The 15,212-nt window shown below is 45.5% G+C and overlaps 1 protein-coding gene across 2 annotated transcripts in view; it reads right to left on the reverse strand.

The window, feature by feature from the left end:
• bahcc1b (BAH domain and coiled-coil containing 1b) overlaps positions 1 to 15,212 on the reverse strand; it is a 274,089-nt gene that overhangs the window by 146,719 nt on the left and 112,158 nt on the right. For both annotated transcript variants that reach the window (XM_038777298.1, XM_038777299.1), the window contains exons 4-7: positions 13,925 to 14,050; positions 8,341 to 10,149; positions 6,941 to 7,055; positions 1,800 to 2,008 (exon numbers count right to left, since the gene is read on the reverse strand). In XM_038777298.1, coding sequence (XP_038633226.1) covers positions 1,800 to 2,008; positions 6,941 to 7,055; positions 8,341 to 10,149; positions 13,925 to 14,050 — 2,259 coding nt within the window. The remainder of the gene's footprint in view (positions 1 to 1,799; positions 2,009 to 6,940; positions 7,056 to 8,340; positions 10,150 to 13,924; positions 14,051 to 15,212) is intronic.

Here is a 15,212-nt window from a genome sequence, read left to right on the forward strand (position 1 = left end):
TCATAGAATAAACATTGTTTTGTTTTAAAAGTATTTTAGATCTCTGTTGCATCACACCTGTAGAGTGGACCCTTGTGCTCCCCATAACTGAAATCTATTAAAAGTTGTGGGTCAAGTGAACTCCATGATACACTTTGGTGTTCTCTAAACTCTGGCCCATAACACAGTAATCATTGGGCAGCTAAGAGCCAAAGATTTTGGGAATTTTTATAAGAGTTTTTGATTAATTCACTTGAGTCGTGACTGTGGGGCTGGAATTGACTGCGCACTTGCCCAGGGTGTCATTACAGCATGGCACGAAAATGTTCCCCATTACATTCCTGAACCGTCCACAAAGAACTGAGAAGAGTTGGCCGCACCACCATTTTAGTTTTCCATGAAAAAAGTTGGAGCCACACTTTACAGGAGCAAAACAGCACTCGGGCGACACCAAGAAACATTCCGTTTGAGGCTGGCCCCTTTCTTTACTGCACAGACTTAGATTCTGCATTCTTCACCTGTATCCCTGGGGCCCACAATAATAATAATCTTTTATTGTCACAAGTATGAAGTTACTGTGAAAAGCCCCTAAGTCGCCATATTCTGCTGCCTGTTCAGGTCAGCTGGTACAGGGATTGAATCCGCGCTGCTGGCCTTGTTCTGCATCACAAACCAGCTGCTAGCCCACTGAGCTAAACACAAGCCTAGTGTCTTCCCAGTTCTCTGGACTGTGGTAAATAGGTGTGTGCCCACTGCACTCATCATACAGAAACTGTACCCAAGCACATTTTCAGTTTGTTTCGGAACTCTTGTGATTAATCCTTCAGAACCTTCCGACAATCTCTCTCGCCTGGATAGAATTAAGGCAAATATCAAGTTTGAAGTCACAAGATGTCCTCGCACCTAATTTCAGTGGCTGGAGACAACTTCGGCATTTGTACAACTGTTTTTATGTGGAAATTGGCCTGCGTACATTCTAAGCAGCTGACAGTACCAACTGAACCTCCTGGTTTCCTTCACATTTATATGCATTTCGAATGTAGCCCCAGACTCTCACTTGACAAAGGGTGTCTTTCATTTTGTGACTGAAGCATGAATAATATGTTATTCACTTTCAAAATGTGGCGTTTTATTTTTGCTCCATCCCAACTATAATTCTCCATAAAAGTTGCTCTTCTCTTCAACAGTTGCATCAGATGTCAGAATGTTTTCTTGGGCTGTTGTAACCACACATGATTTCACCATTGGCTTTCTCTCATGACTGGTTCATTTGTGCTTTTATATTTTGCTCCCGTCACATATTTGTGTGGTAATTCTCCTGTGTACCTGGACCAAAGCTCCTTCTTATTTAGTGACACACTTTCAAATCGTAAACTTCTTCCACCATCAAGGAGATGGAGTTATCGATAGATGAGCCAATGGATATTCAAACTGAGACAGGTGGATTGATCCACTGATGAAAATGTTTAAGGATATCAACGATACAGGTGTTGACAAGGTTTATATTTCCCATACAGGCAACCCCCATTTCGCACTTGCCAATAAACTTGCCAACCTTTTTTAAGCCGTGCATCCCTTCAACTCGTTTTTGTTGGTTACTTTTCCCTTCCGAATATTACTCAAAATTTATTTTCATGCAAACAAGCCAAAAGTTAGTCAAAGTGAACCTCGCTGTCTGGTTTTAAGGGTAAAGAATAACAAATGCAATTTGTGTCAGCTGTGCATTGGATAACAGTGCGAAAGGTGATCTAGTCATGGGTCAATTTGAGCCCATGAACTTGTACATTGCTATTTCGTAAATGTAAGATGGCAAGACTGACCGTATGAATGCCCACCCATCCACACAGAGGGGCTGCCTGTCCTTGGAAGCCAATGTGGAGGCGTAAGGTGAGGATGTGCATTGGGATCAGTTCCCAGTTGGTTAGCTTGTAAGGAGGATCCTCCGGTGACCATCAGATTCGGATTTAGGTCTCCAGGACAACCACTACCTGGACGGATTCGTGCAAACTCCACAAGTTCCTTGTTTTCTCTGAATGTGATGAAAATATTTTGAGTTAGTGACAATCAAGTCGTCTTTGACATACAAAGAGCATTTTCAATGCATGGGCGGCAGCAGTTCAAAAGAAAGACTCACCCTCACCTATCCCAGGGCAACTGGGGAAAGGCAATAAATGCTAGCCTTACCAACGATGCCCTTATTTCATCCGGGAATGAACTGAAGAAATCACACTTTTCCTTCTCACAATTTTTGAAACTTGGAAAATGATTTTGAAGCCAGCCACCCACTTGTTTTGGGATATCACTGTATTTCACTTTAATCTTTACATCTAAATCTCGCTCTTGTAATGAGTCACCAAATAGACCATAATTAGGAAAGTGTAGACTTTGGCTGGAATGCTCTGGTCTTTGTGATTCCCTGTATCCGCCGGTAGTGCGCCCCGCCCATGGGTCGCCCGATGGCGTGGGATGGCTTCAATGGGAAATCCCATTGAGAAGCGACGGGAGTAGAGAATCACGCCGCCAGCGAATGGCGCGCCGGCGGGAAACACACGGCTGGGGGACCAGAGAATCCAGCCTTTCCATTCCATTATTATCTTTTAAATGGATAGATATTGGGCTGGGTTTTCCCACGAGGGGAATGTCCGGAGATGTTTTTAAATTGCCGACGGGAAGCTATTCCAGGATTCCCAGTCCCACTGCCTGCTAGTGGGACCCAATTTTCACCAGTGTGGGAAAAGGGCACAGGCTATTGTGGGTCGCAAGTCTGCCCCGCACGCTCCTGACCTGTCCAGCTCCATCGTGGGGACCGGCTTTTCATGGAGGCGGGCCAGCTATTCAAGGACCCATGGTTCACAATCCCTCAGAGTTGGCATGAATCATTGTCTGGATGAGATAACCTTTTGCAAGGCAAGTTTAAAAGATCTTACCCATGCACCCTCCTCCCCCCAAGCCAACTTATAGCCCTCCACCCAATAGCTCCTCATAGCCTCCATGCCAACCTATGGCACGCACGTGTCCATTCACTCAGTATACATTCTGTGCAGAACCAAAGAACCTGACAGTAAGAATGGCATTGTGGAAAACATTTTAACAAGTTTATTGAGATACATCTTTCATCCAAATAAAACTATTTTTACTACAGCCCTACACAATTGCCAATCATCCCGACCTTTAAAGTACCAATAGCAGAAACTACAAACACTTGATACCTCTTTATCTTGTGTCAATGCACATTGTGAACTTTACAAAATAGATGTTAGAGAAAGAGCTGTTAATCAAACAACTCATTCCCTGCTATGCAGCTTTTTCAGCAGACAAATGGATGTCTGGACTTTCAGACAAGGATAATAATGAGGTTTGGGTGGGAGCCCAGATAGGATTAATGGACATGCAAGTGCCATAGTTTGGCACGGAGGGAATGAGAAGCTATGGGAAGTTGGTGGAGGTATGAGGTGGCATGAATTGGCATGGATGGGCCAGGGGGAGTATGTGAATGGTAATGGGATGTCAAGAGGTGAGAGCAAAAGGGCCTTACTGTTTTTCTAATAAATGGAACAAAGTCGCAGAGCACCGAGGCGGGCCTTTTAACCAGCCTAACTTGGCACTTGGCAGCCCGTGTGGCTGAATCCAAACGGTCTCTAGGGATGCCAGGTCCGACTCCTGTTAGCACCCACCCCACAGGACAAAACTCCCGCCTCTGTGGGCACTTTCTCCTGAGTTTGGCAGACCAAGCCTGGAAATGTCCCAACTCCTGCTAGCCACCTCGTGAATGAAAATCCAGCCCAAAGTTTTCCCACGTTGACTTATTTCTATTGGTAATTTGTCACCAAACAGGGGCTGGATTCTCCCCTACCCGACGGGGCGGGGGGTCCCGGCGGGATGGAGTGGCGTGAACCACTCCGGCGTCGGGCCGCCCCAAAGATGTAGATTTCTCCGCACCTTTAGGGGCCAAGCCCTAACCTTGGGGGGCTAGGCCCACGCCGGAGTGGTTGGCGCCCCGCTGGCCGGCGGGAAAGGCCTTTGGCGCCATGCCAGCCGGGGCCGAAGGGACTTTGCTGGCCGGCGGAAGTCTGCACATGCGCCGGAGCGTCAGTGGCTGCTGACGTCATCCCCGCGCATGCACAGGGGAGGGGATCACTTCCACGTCGGCCATGGTGAAGGCTATGGCCAACGCAAAAGGAAAAGAGTGCCCCCACGGCACAGGCCCGTCCGCCGATCGGTGGGATCCGATCGCGGGCCAGGCCACCGTGGGGGCATCCCCCCGGGGCCAGATCGCCCTGCGCCCCCCCCAGGACCCATGAGTATGCCCGCGCCGCCAGTCCCGCCGGTAAGGGAGGTGTTTTGATTCACGCCAGCGGGACCGGCATTACAGCAGCGGGCCTTCGGCCCATCGCAGGCCAGAGAAATACCGGGGGGGGGGGGGGGGGGGCCCGCTGACAGGCGCGGCGCGAGTCCTGTCCCCGCCGCATCTCTGGTGCCGGAGACTTCAGGAGATGGCGGGGGTGGGATTCACGCCTCCTCCCGGCGAAGCTCCAACCCGGCGGGGGGGTCGGAGAATCCAGCCGCGGCTTTCTCCATTTGGAAGCTGAAGTGATCGGGTGTATGGACCTCTCCACAGCTATGAGCATTTCCACTTCATGATCTATAAGGTAACAGCATAATTAATGCAAGCCAGGCCAGCCAAATATTTATTGGGTGTATTTCTCCCAAACAATATCTAAATGTGGCCTCCAGCAGTAAATGCAATGCAGTGTGATTCCTGCCAGATCGTTCAGCGCAGTCCATCCACACTTCAAACCAGTGATTCGCTCCGGCTTCATGTCTTGTGGGTGGGAGAATTACAGGAACATAGAACATAGAACATAGAACACTACAGCGCAGTACGGGCCCTTCGGCCCTCGATGTTGCGCCGACCTGTGAAACCATCTGAAGCCTATCTGACCTACACTATTCCATTTTCATCCATATGTCTATCCAGTGACCACTTAAATGCCCTTAAAGTTGGCGAGTCTACTACTGTTGCAGGCAGGGCGTTCCACACCCCTACTACTCTCTGAGTAAAGAAACTGCCTCTGACATCTGTCCTATATCTCTCACCCCTCAATTTAAAGCTATGTCCCCTCGTGTTGGTCATCACCATCCGAGGAAAAAGACTCTCACTGTCCACCCTATCTAACCCTCTGACTATCTTATATGTCTCTATTAAGTCACCTCTCAGCCTTCTCCTCTCTAACGAAAACAACCTCAATTCCCTGAGCCTTTCCTCGTAAGACCTTCCCTCCATACCAGGCAACATCCTAGTAAATCTCCTCTGAACCCTTTCCAAAGCTTCCACATCCTTCCTATAATGTGGTGACCAGAACTGCACGCAGTACTCCAGGTGTGGCCGCACCAGAGTTATGTACAGCTGCAGCATGACCCTGTGGTTCCGAAACTCAATCCCCCTGCTTATAAAGGCTAGCACACCATATGCCTTCTTAACAGCCCTATTAACCTGGGTGGCAACTTTCAAGGATTTATGTACCTGGATGCCAAGATCTCTCTGTTCATCTACACTACCAAGAATCTTGCCATTAGCCCAGTACTCTGCATTCCTGTTACTCCTTCCAAAGTGAACCACCTCACACTTTTCCGCATTAAATTCCATCTGCCACCTCTCAGCCCAGCTCTGCAGCTTATCTATGTCCCTCTGTATCCTATAACATCCTTCAGCACTATCCACAACTCCACCGACCTTCGTGTCATCTGCAAATTTACTAACCCATCCTTCTACACCCTCTTCCAGGTCATTTATAAAAATGACAAACAGCAGTGGCCCCAAAACAGATCCTTGCGGTACACCACTAGTAACTGAACTCCAGGATGAACATTTGCCATCAACCACCACCCTCTGTCTTCTTTCAGCTAGCCAATTACTGATCCAAACCGCTAAATCACCTTCAATTCCATACTTCCTTATTTTCTGCAATAGCCTACCGTGGGGAACCTTATCAAACGCCTTACTGAAATCCATATACACCACATCAACAGCTTTACCCTGATCCACCTGTTTGGTCACCTTCTCAAAAAACTCAATAAGGTTTGTGAGACATGACCTACCCTTCACAAAACCGTGTTGAGTATCGCTAATCAACTTGTTCTTTTCAAGATGATTATAAACCCTATCTCTTATAACCTTTTCCAACATTTTACCCACAACCGAAGTAAGGCTCACAGGTCTATAATTACCAGGGTTGTCTCTACTCCCCTTCTTGAACAAGGGGACAACATTTGCTATCCTCCAGTCTTCCGGCACTATTCCTGTCGACAAAGACGACATAAATATCAAGGACAAAGGCTCTGCAATCTCCTCCCTGGCTTCCCAGAGAATCCTAGGATAAATCCCATCTGGCCCAGGGGACTTATCTATTTTGACATTTTCTAAAATTGCTAACACCTCCTCCTTTTGAACCTCAATTCCATCTAGCCTGGTCGACTGAACCTGAGTGTTCTCCTCGACAACATTGTCTTTCTCCAGTGTAAACACTGACGAAAAATATCCATTTAATGCTTCCCCTATCTCCTCTGATTCCACACAGGAGTCGGGAAAACCTAACCTGAAACCGATTTTGAATATTTAAATTGCACTTTTAATGTGCTGATCTGGATCTCGCCCAGTCAGGATCTCACATGGCCTGCAAGGACTCCGAGGTGCCGTCATGCCTGGTCCATGGTCGTGGACACTAGCGCTAAATGGCGCCCTGGCGAGATATCAAAGGCGTGACCGTCGACTCCCGGGCGCCGAGTGAATCCTACATCTGGGTATTTAAATGAGAAATATGCAGAAGTGGATCTCACGCAGCGATTGGCCCAACGCACGGCGCAGACCTCAAGTTGGGGCTTTCCAGAGATTCACCCAGCGCGCCAGGCGTAACGCGATCGCTGAATTGCACCCGTTGTATTAACCCGTTAAAGATCTTACCGTAGTAAGTGGTCCCTTTCCCTGTCCAAACGCGAGAGACCCATTCTTTCCTCACGGAAATGATTGTTTTCTTCCTCTGCTTCCAGGTCAATGACATAGGCGGAGCGTGATGATCCTGTTGAAGATAACGTATCATTTGCAGCTAACCAATATCAAAGGGCACCAATGAAAAACTTATACAAGAGCGGGATGTTCCAGCGCTGCCCCCCCCGCCCCGCCCCCAACCCTCTGCCACTGAGGAGCATGCCTCACTTGGGAGGGGGTCATTATCAGCAAGACTGGAAATCCCACTGGGGGAAGGACTGGACAATTTGATTAGTGGTACAGCTTATCCTGACTTCTACTAAAAGCAAAAGGACATCGAAATGTTTTACTTGTCAACAAAAGGTGCTCAATGAAAGCTACTTTCTGACATTTAGTCACAATGCGTGATGGGCAACTGCATCAGTATAATTCTATGTCATTGGCACAGAATATTTACACATGTGTGATGCCTTGTGGAAGATTTCTGATGATTTACTTGTGATGTTTATGGGGCTACTTCACATACAAACTTGCAAAGAGAAAAATTCAAGTTCCACATCTAGCTTTCGCTGGACTAAGTACTTAAATAACACGGCGGAGGAAAAACGATGGTGAAAGGAATTAACTTTCCAGCATTGAGATTCTTTGCAGGTTTTATAAGAAGTATATTTGGGGTCAAACATCTGTGCAAAGGCAATAAAAACTGAAAACTCATTGCAAATTGATAACAGAGAATTGCAAACATATGTGGAGTTCCTGTTTGATTGCAAGTTGAAGTGCTCTAAAGATTCTAATCATTTATATTTTCAACTGGAGGTTTGATGACCTCCTACAAGTGACAACTCATGCTCGGTGACGTTCAAACAGGCATATCACAACTTTTGCTTGGGGGGGGGGGATCTTATTTTGGACACTTTGTGGTCAGTACGCAGCACAAATTACCTTCATTCTGGGAGTGAGGACAGTCAGTCCAAACTGCTAACATTCGAGTACAACAAAATCAGCTACTGAGAGCTGTGATTCAAATAGGTTGAACTGCGCAATGTCAAGATTTCAAACCTGCAGCTGGATCATTTCAGTCTAATAAACTCAAGCTGAAGCAACCAAAGCAAGGCCACCTGAATTGAACTGCAACTCCAATACAAAACGATTCAGGGAATTCAAAACTGTGCTACCATGGCATTTAATAAGAACACTGTACTTAAAATATTCCCAAGTATCTGTCACTCGGAAAGATGGGTGGCAGACGTGATAGCTTTTACCAGAATTCCCACAGAACAATAACATTTAAGAAAATATTTTCTTTAATTAATCCACATTGCCAACGGGAGCACTGGTTGACTACTTATTCAGGTATTTAACATGCAGTCTCCTACCTTTTAAACCAGGAATGTGCCTGTGTTGTCTGCTGGACTCAGCACTACAAGGCAGCTCATTTTTGTTATGGTTGTCTTTCTGTCTTGCGACTGCCACTGCGATGCCAACCGGAGGCTGCCGGACCTCTCCGTCACCCTGAGATGACTCACTTTCCCTGCCTTTGACACAGTCTGGACGCTCCAAATCTAGGTTGGATTTCCCACTTTGGAACTTAATCTCCTGATGGACACAGCTGGCTCGAATGTTTCCCAGTCCTCCGAAAGGGGTCTTCTGCCCAACAATCAACGCCTGCGTGCCGGGGGGGAAAGAGCTGCTGTATTTTAACAAACTCTTCATGGCTGAGACTTCATCGGTTTGACCTAACATGTCTTGGTTGAGCACAGATCCTTGTGACAACATTGCCGCCTGCTGTAAACTGGAACTAAAAGGGTCGAGGTAGGAATTTTTCCTTTCCTCGCCCAGTGGAATCTGAGGGCTTTGCCATGAAGGTATGTGGGATCCATTGTAGCTCATACAACTGAGCTCCGGTGGCCTTCTCTTCATCTCCGAACCACTTCCTATGTGCTCCACCTCAGGAAGCTTATGGTGCTGGTGCCGTATCCTGGCCACTTTTTGCCCTTGTGAGTCTTTAGAAGCTTTCTCATGTGCATCACTGCCATGCTCCCGGTCCAGCATGTAACTGGAGTGGGTGAGCTTGGCACAGCACGTCTCCAGCTCCTTCGAACAGAAACAATCCTGAGACTGCGGCATAACGTAAGTGCTACCTTTCCCTGAGGGGCCCTTGGCTGCCTGAGGTGTGAAGGGCATCACCATCTGTGCGCCAGTGCTGCTATCACACTGTTGTTTGGATTTTATGGCTGAATTGTGGGGCCAGTCCATTCCTTTCCCGTCTAGCTTCAGAGGTGTGTGCGAGTTCGGAACTGTCCCGATTTCAGACCTCTCTGTGCTTTTGTCGTGCGTCTTATCCTTCCCTATATTTCTGTTGACTTTGCAGTTCTCTGCCGCGACTTGAAATGGTCGACTTTTGTCACTGAAGTGTCCCACCGAAGGCACGTATGTTGGCCCAGTGACTTTCAGCTCCCTGCCGGCCTTATCTTGAGTAGGGTAAAAAAGGTCTAAGTTGGAATGAACCTGCAAACAGGGGAATGTTCCAGAGGCTGTGTTAGATGATGAAGGAATGTTGGACAGGGAAGAAGGAACAGAGTACGCAACAGAATGGTGTGGAGTTTGCCAACTGTCCGAGCACTCGATGTGGATTGGACCAGAGGGACCATTTTCTCGGAAGTCCCTCTCAAACCTTAAGCTCTCTTTGGTACACCTGCCTGGGGTATGAATGTCCATTTGCCTCGGTAAAATCCCACCAATATTAGTGCAGCTTGCTAATAAAGTCTTATTGGAATCTCCATTCATAACTTTGGAGTTTGTTAAACAGCTATTTAAGTGTTTATTTCTGTTTTCGCACATGCTATTATGCATATTTGTTATGTCTTCTTTGCATCTAACGTCTGGCATTAGGGGCAGCACGATTTTATGCCTGTCTTTTCCATCTTCTTCTGAATGTCGCTCCTTATGTGTCCTTTGACTGTTCATTGAATTGGCTTCATTTTTACTCATTCTTTCTTTATTAGCTTCCTTCGCAGTTAGGAGTCTGTCAGTTTCCTTGATCGTTTTGTGGGAGTGGCTCAACTCTCTGTCACGGCTGCAGGAACCAATGGGGTGGCTGGGTGCGGCTCGGGAAATGGAAGGAAAGCTGTGATTGGTCGAGAGCAAGGTTGGTTGTCCAGGTAAATTCCTCAGGTAGAAACCATCTGCAAGTTGAGAAAAACCTCATAAGATCGGTGTATGATAATATATCATCGTCAACAACGACACTTTATTCTGCTTACTTGCATAGTTTACCTGCTGCTCAACTCAAAACCCACATTTTTAGGTCACTCTGTACCACTGCGTGATGAATAGTTGTTTGTTTATATAACATATTTTGCTAGAACATTTTCTCTGCCATTTTTCTACTTCCCCTTTTCTCCCTGAAGGCACAGAACTCTTGTGTTGGAGGACAATTCAAAAACATCTCGTATTTCACCCAAGTGGCCATTACTCATGTGGGAGCTTTGGTGGATTTCGGAATGCCTGCTTCTGGGATATACTGGGAAATTCTGGGAGGTGCTCTTCAGAGACTTCCCTTTATTATGGACAGATGTTCGGTAGGCTACTTGTCCACAGGAAGTGTCACAGGCAAACCTAACCCTGTTTTAGCAAGATGAAACACATACACCACACCAGCAAGAGCAGGAGGCCTAGACAATTTATCCTTCCCTAACCTGGGACAGTAAGAGACTGCCAGCCTGCCCAAATCAGTTAATTCAGCGCAGACCAGGATTTGAACTTGAATGAAGACGGGCTTGACATCAATTTTTTATTTCCTCCAAGGCTTTGCCCCTCCTCACCCAATAACATCCTCCAGTTCTACAACCCCTGAGATCTCTGCACTTCACCAATTCTGACCTCTCGCGCATTCTCAATTTTAGTCAGTCCACCATTGGTGACCGTTCCTCCTGGGACTTGGGCAATGGAATTCCCTTCCTGAACCTCTCTCTCCTCTTTACTTCTCTCTCCTCTTTTAAGACAATCCGTAAAGCTACCTCCTTGACCAAACACTTGATCGTCTGTCCAAATATCTCCTTATTTGGACTCCGTGTCAAATTTTGCCCGATAACGCTCCTGTGTAGCACCTTGGGGCCTGTTATTACTGAAAGACGAGACTCACTTAAGCCAAAAGCTGCTTAAAGAAATATGAAAATAAAATGGTCATTGAAGATTTTGGCACAACAGGAATTATCTGATGCATCTAATATTTTGCTGCGTTCTATTCTTGAAGCATTTAAAAGCAAATTTGAGGATGTGGGAGTGAATTCGATGTACTGGACACTGCCCAAACAAAGGAAATGCTTGTCAGTTATAAACCCCTCGGACAAACCTGTCAAATATGAGGGGACAAAATACATCTCTCACAGACAAAACAATGACAACATGTATGTCTAAGGCACGAGACAATCTGCCCCCCCCCCCCCCCTCGATATGGCCTAACAGTGAGCTTTGATTGTCTTACTCCATCATTCAGGGATTTTAGTTCTGTGAAGCCTTAGAGAAGCTGGGCTTGTTCCCAAGCGGAAATTTTCAAAATTCCGAAAGGTTTTGATCGCGTACGTGAGGAGCTCACTGTTTTCACTGGCAGGCGGATTGGTAATTAAAGGACACAGATTTAAGGTAATTAGCCAAAGAACCTAAGGAGATGAGGAGCTAATTTTGTTTTACACATTGAGGGTGGGATTTTCCAGTCCTGCCCACCACCGGGATCGTCCGGCCCCATTAAAGTCAGTGGACTTTTTATTACGCCGCTAAACCTCCCGTGGCGGCAGCTGCTACGACAGATCTGGAGTGCGCTGCCTGAATGGGCGGTGGAAGCAGATTCAACCGTAACTTTCCAAAGGGAATGTGGAAAGGAAAAACATTTCAGGGATATGGGGAAAGAACAAGAGGGAGATTAATTAGGCAGCTCTTTCCAAGAGAAAGTTGATGACGATGGGCCGAATCACCTCCTTATGTGCTGTTTGACTTCTATGTATTCTAATTGCATGACTAGATGCAAAACATCACGGCCGCACACTCTTGTTCATGGTGAAACATGTCAGGGCTCTCACTCAATAATACTTCCTTTTTGAAACAAATCCTTTCATTTTCCGTTTTGACTTGAATTTCCCCTTTCTTTCTCCATCAGTCTCCTTCTTCCTGTTGTTCTGCCTCTATGCTTCACCTCTCTCCTACTCTTTTTTTTTTACTTTATTGATTTCTCTGTAGACAAGAAACGGCACAGAGCAAACAGAAAGACAGTGGACAACATTCATGATGAATAAATTTTCTATGCTGGAAGTGCACAGCCTTGTGTATGTGTTTCATTCTTCCCGGTGGAATGAATTGAGTTTGGCATCTCTATTGCCATGACTTGGGTTCAATTCCAATCAGGAAATTCATTCATTTGGCCTCCTTTAATGGTTTGGTAGGTGCAGTCTATTGTTAATATGAAGTCACTTCATTTGAATAATCTGTTCATTTGAATTTTTTTTGCACAAAGAGCCTACAGTGCTGTTTTATTTACATTGCTTAAATTGAAATACGGGAAATTTAAATTTTTGGAATGCAAATAACAATTTTGAATTAACAATCGACTCTAAACCACTGTGTTTTGTGGGCAATAACACTACGGCTCCAGGAGGGTCCAGTTTTTTTCATAGAATTCCCACAGTACATCAAGTCTGCACCGGCCCTTGCTCCGGTAGAGCACCCTACCTGGGCTCAATTCCCCTGCTCCTATCCCCGTAACCCCACCTAACCTTTGGGCAATTATAGGATGGCCAATTCACCTAACCTGCACATCTTTGGACTGTAGGGGGGAAACCGGAGCACCCGTAGGAAACCTATGCAAACACAGGACAACATCCACACAGACAGTCACCCAAGGTTGGATTCGAACCCAGGTCCCTGGCACTGTGAGGCAGCAGTGCTAACCACTGTGCCGCCCCAAACTCGGTTCAAATTTGGTTTGTGTTATTTTCAGTCTAGATGACAATGAAGGTACTTTAGATGTCCCTAAACCTGGGGAGAATAAAGGATTCCAACTCAATAGTAGATATTCAATGGTGATTTTTTTTTTTTGTGCGGCTGTCTGGGTAGGAGCTAGGACAGCAAGTGAAACTAAGATTAGGTTCAGCTGCTATGCCACCCACCTCCTAAAAGCAAACAGCTTAGCAACAAGCCACCATCCAAAGACATATGAAAAATAGGCAATAGGGTGGCGTAGTGTGGGCTGACAACGACTGCAGGACTGTACATTGCCATGACTCACCTCCCTCTGGAGATGGGAAAAAGGAGGGAAACATCCAAAGTCTTTCAGAGGCTCATTTCTCATAGTTGTAAAACGTAAATACTGACAGCATTTAGTACAGTTGAAACTAATAGAGATGCTACCTGAATAGAATGCCTGATCAGGCCAATAACAACAGGCAGGATGGTATTTAGCTAAACGCCTTGCGCAAATGTTCACCAATTTGATTTCAGCTTACAAACCATATGTGGTATACCATTAACCTAAATATCACAATTAAACTCTAATTTTAGTGTTTACTACACATCATGAATAAATAAGATTTTCTTCTGGTTGCTTTGTTTTTTCCAAAGTCCTGGATTTTATTTGAAATGAGTGGTAAAATGCAAGATGACAACTAAAAGCCCAATGAAATAATCCATTAGGCACTGTTTAGTAAACACATGCAGCAACTATATTTAGGTTGAATATTTCTGGTTAAAACAAAATGCCGCATTGCAGGCCAAAATTAGGCTCCCAACTGGTTGGAAATGATACACGCAGTACTCTGCTAGATAAATAAATGGTTATAATTGCAATAGTTAAGTGTTAGTTCTGTTCAATTGAAACACAGTATAATTAAAACATAGCGATGTTATTGGCATTACCATTTTGTGAGCCACATCTAAAATGTATTTGTTGATGCTGGATATTTTACTTGCCTTTTTGGGTATCGTAGAACCTGTGTTGACCGTAAAGTACACTGTTGCTGTTGCTGTGGTGATCCAGGTGGCTCATGGGAAGGAAAGTGGAGGCCAAGCCGCTTGAAAACCTGGAGTATCCTGGGACTGAAGCAAATAGAAGGTTAGAGTTGAACAGTGCAGTTGCTGAAGAGAGGGTGAGCATATTTCTTTTTAGACTCTACTTCAGTTATCATAGTCCAAGCAATAAAGTGGTTTTCAAACAAATGTCTTCTAATTGCAAACAGACCATGAAAAAGAAACCACTGAGTTTTCAGTGCTTCTGTGTATGATGAAAAATAACAAAAGATAGAATCTCCACATTCACTTTATTTATGACTGATAGAATGGATTCAACTACTGTACTTTCACAGAGTTGTCTGGCATGTTGCCTTTCACTTTGAGACTCGGTTCAACGGAGGGTGATTTATCAAAAAGGTCACTTCTCATTCTCTCGAAATACTACTGAATGGCAGCTAACAATAAATTATAATTAAGAGCAAGTTAAAAATCCACGGCCGGTTACAATCTGGTCTTATCTGTGCTGATAAAATTCATCAACTTCACAGACAGGAGGAGGCCACTCTGTCCACTGCACCTGTACTAGTGCCAGTTCTTCCACTGGAGTCATCTACTCAAATCTGTTCCCCTTGCTTTTCCTTTTAATATTCTTTTCCAAGTAATTACCAATCTTCCTCTTCCATTTTATATAAATGGCAAACAAGAAATCCTTGGGCAGTCCACAATCCAAATCCTAGCAATCTGAAAACGCTGATTTTTGTTTTCTATCCAATCATCGACACGCCTCTCGTACCGGACACCCTCCTTTTTGTAACTAGTTTCACATGTGCTCCCTTATCAAATTCTGAAAATTCATCCACATACCTGCTGCATTCCCTTCACTTTTTCATTCTGTAATTTCTTCAAAAAATTCATTTAAGTTAGTCCCAATCCAAGTCCACAATAACTATTCCTAATTAACCCAAACTTGTACAATTGTTCAGGACATTATGAGTTCTAGGCCTAGAATTGCCTCCACTGCATCACCTGTAATTGAGCAGCGCGAGGAGGGCGGGAGGGGACAATGGGGCAGAAAGGCTTATTATCAGATGCCTGCACCAAACAAATTTCAGAAATATCCCCTCCCTCTCTCTCTGCTACTTCGCAATCCCCCCCCCCACATCACCTCGAGGATCACGGCTCCATTTGCCAAGGCTGCCCATTGCATTTGAATGAGGGCTGGACACAAGGTTATAGGAATCAGTCCACT

The sequence above is a fragment of the Scyliorhinus canicula genome, chromosome 18, assembly GCF_902713615.1.
Source record: "Scyliorhinus canicula chromosome 18, sScyCan1.1, whole genome shotgun sequence".
Classification (NCBI taxonomy): Eukaryota; Metazoa; Chordata; class Chondrichthyes; order Carcharhiniformes; family Scyliorhinidae; genus Scyliorhinus; species Scyliorhinus canicula.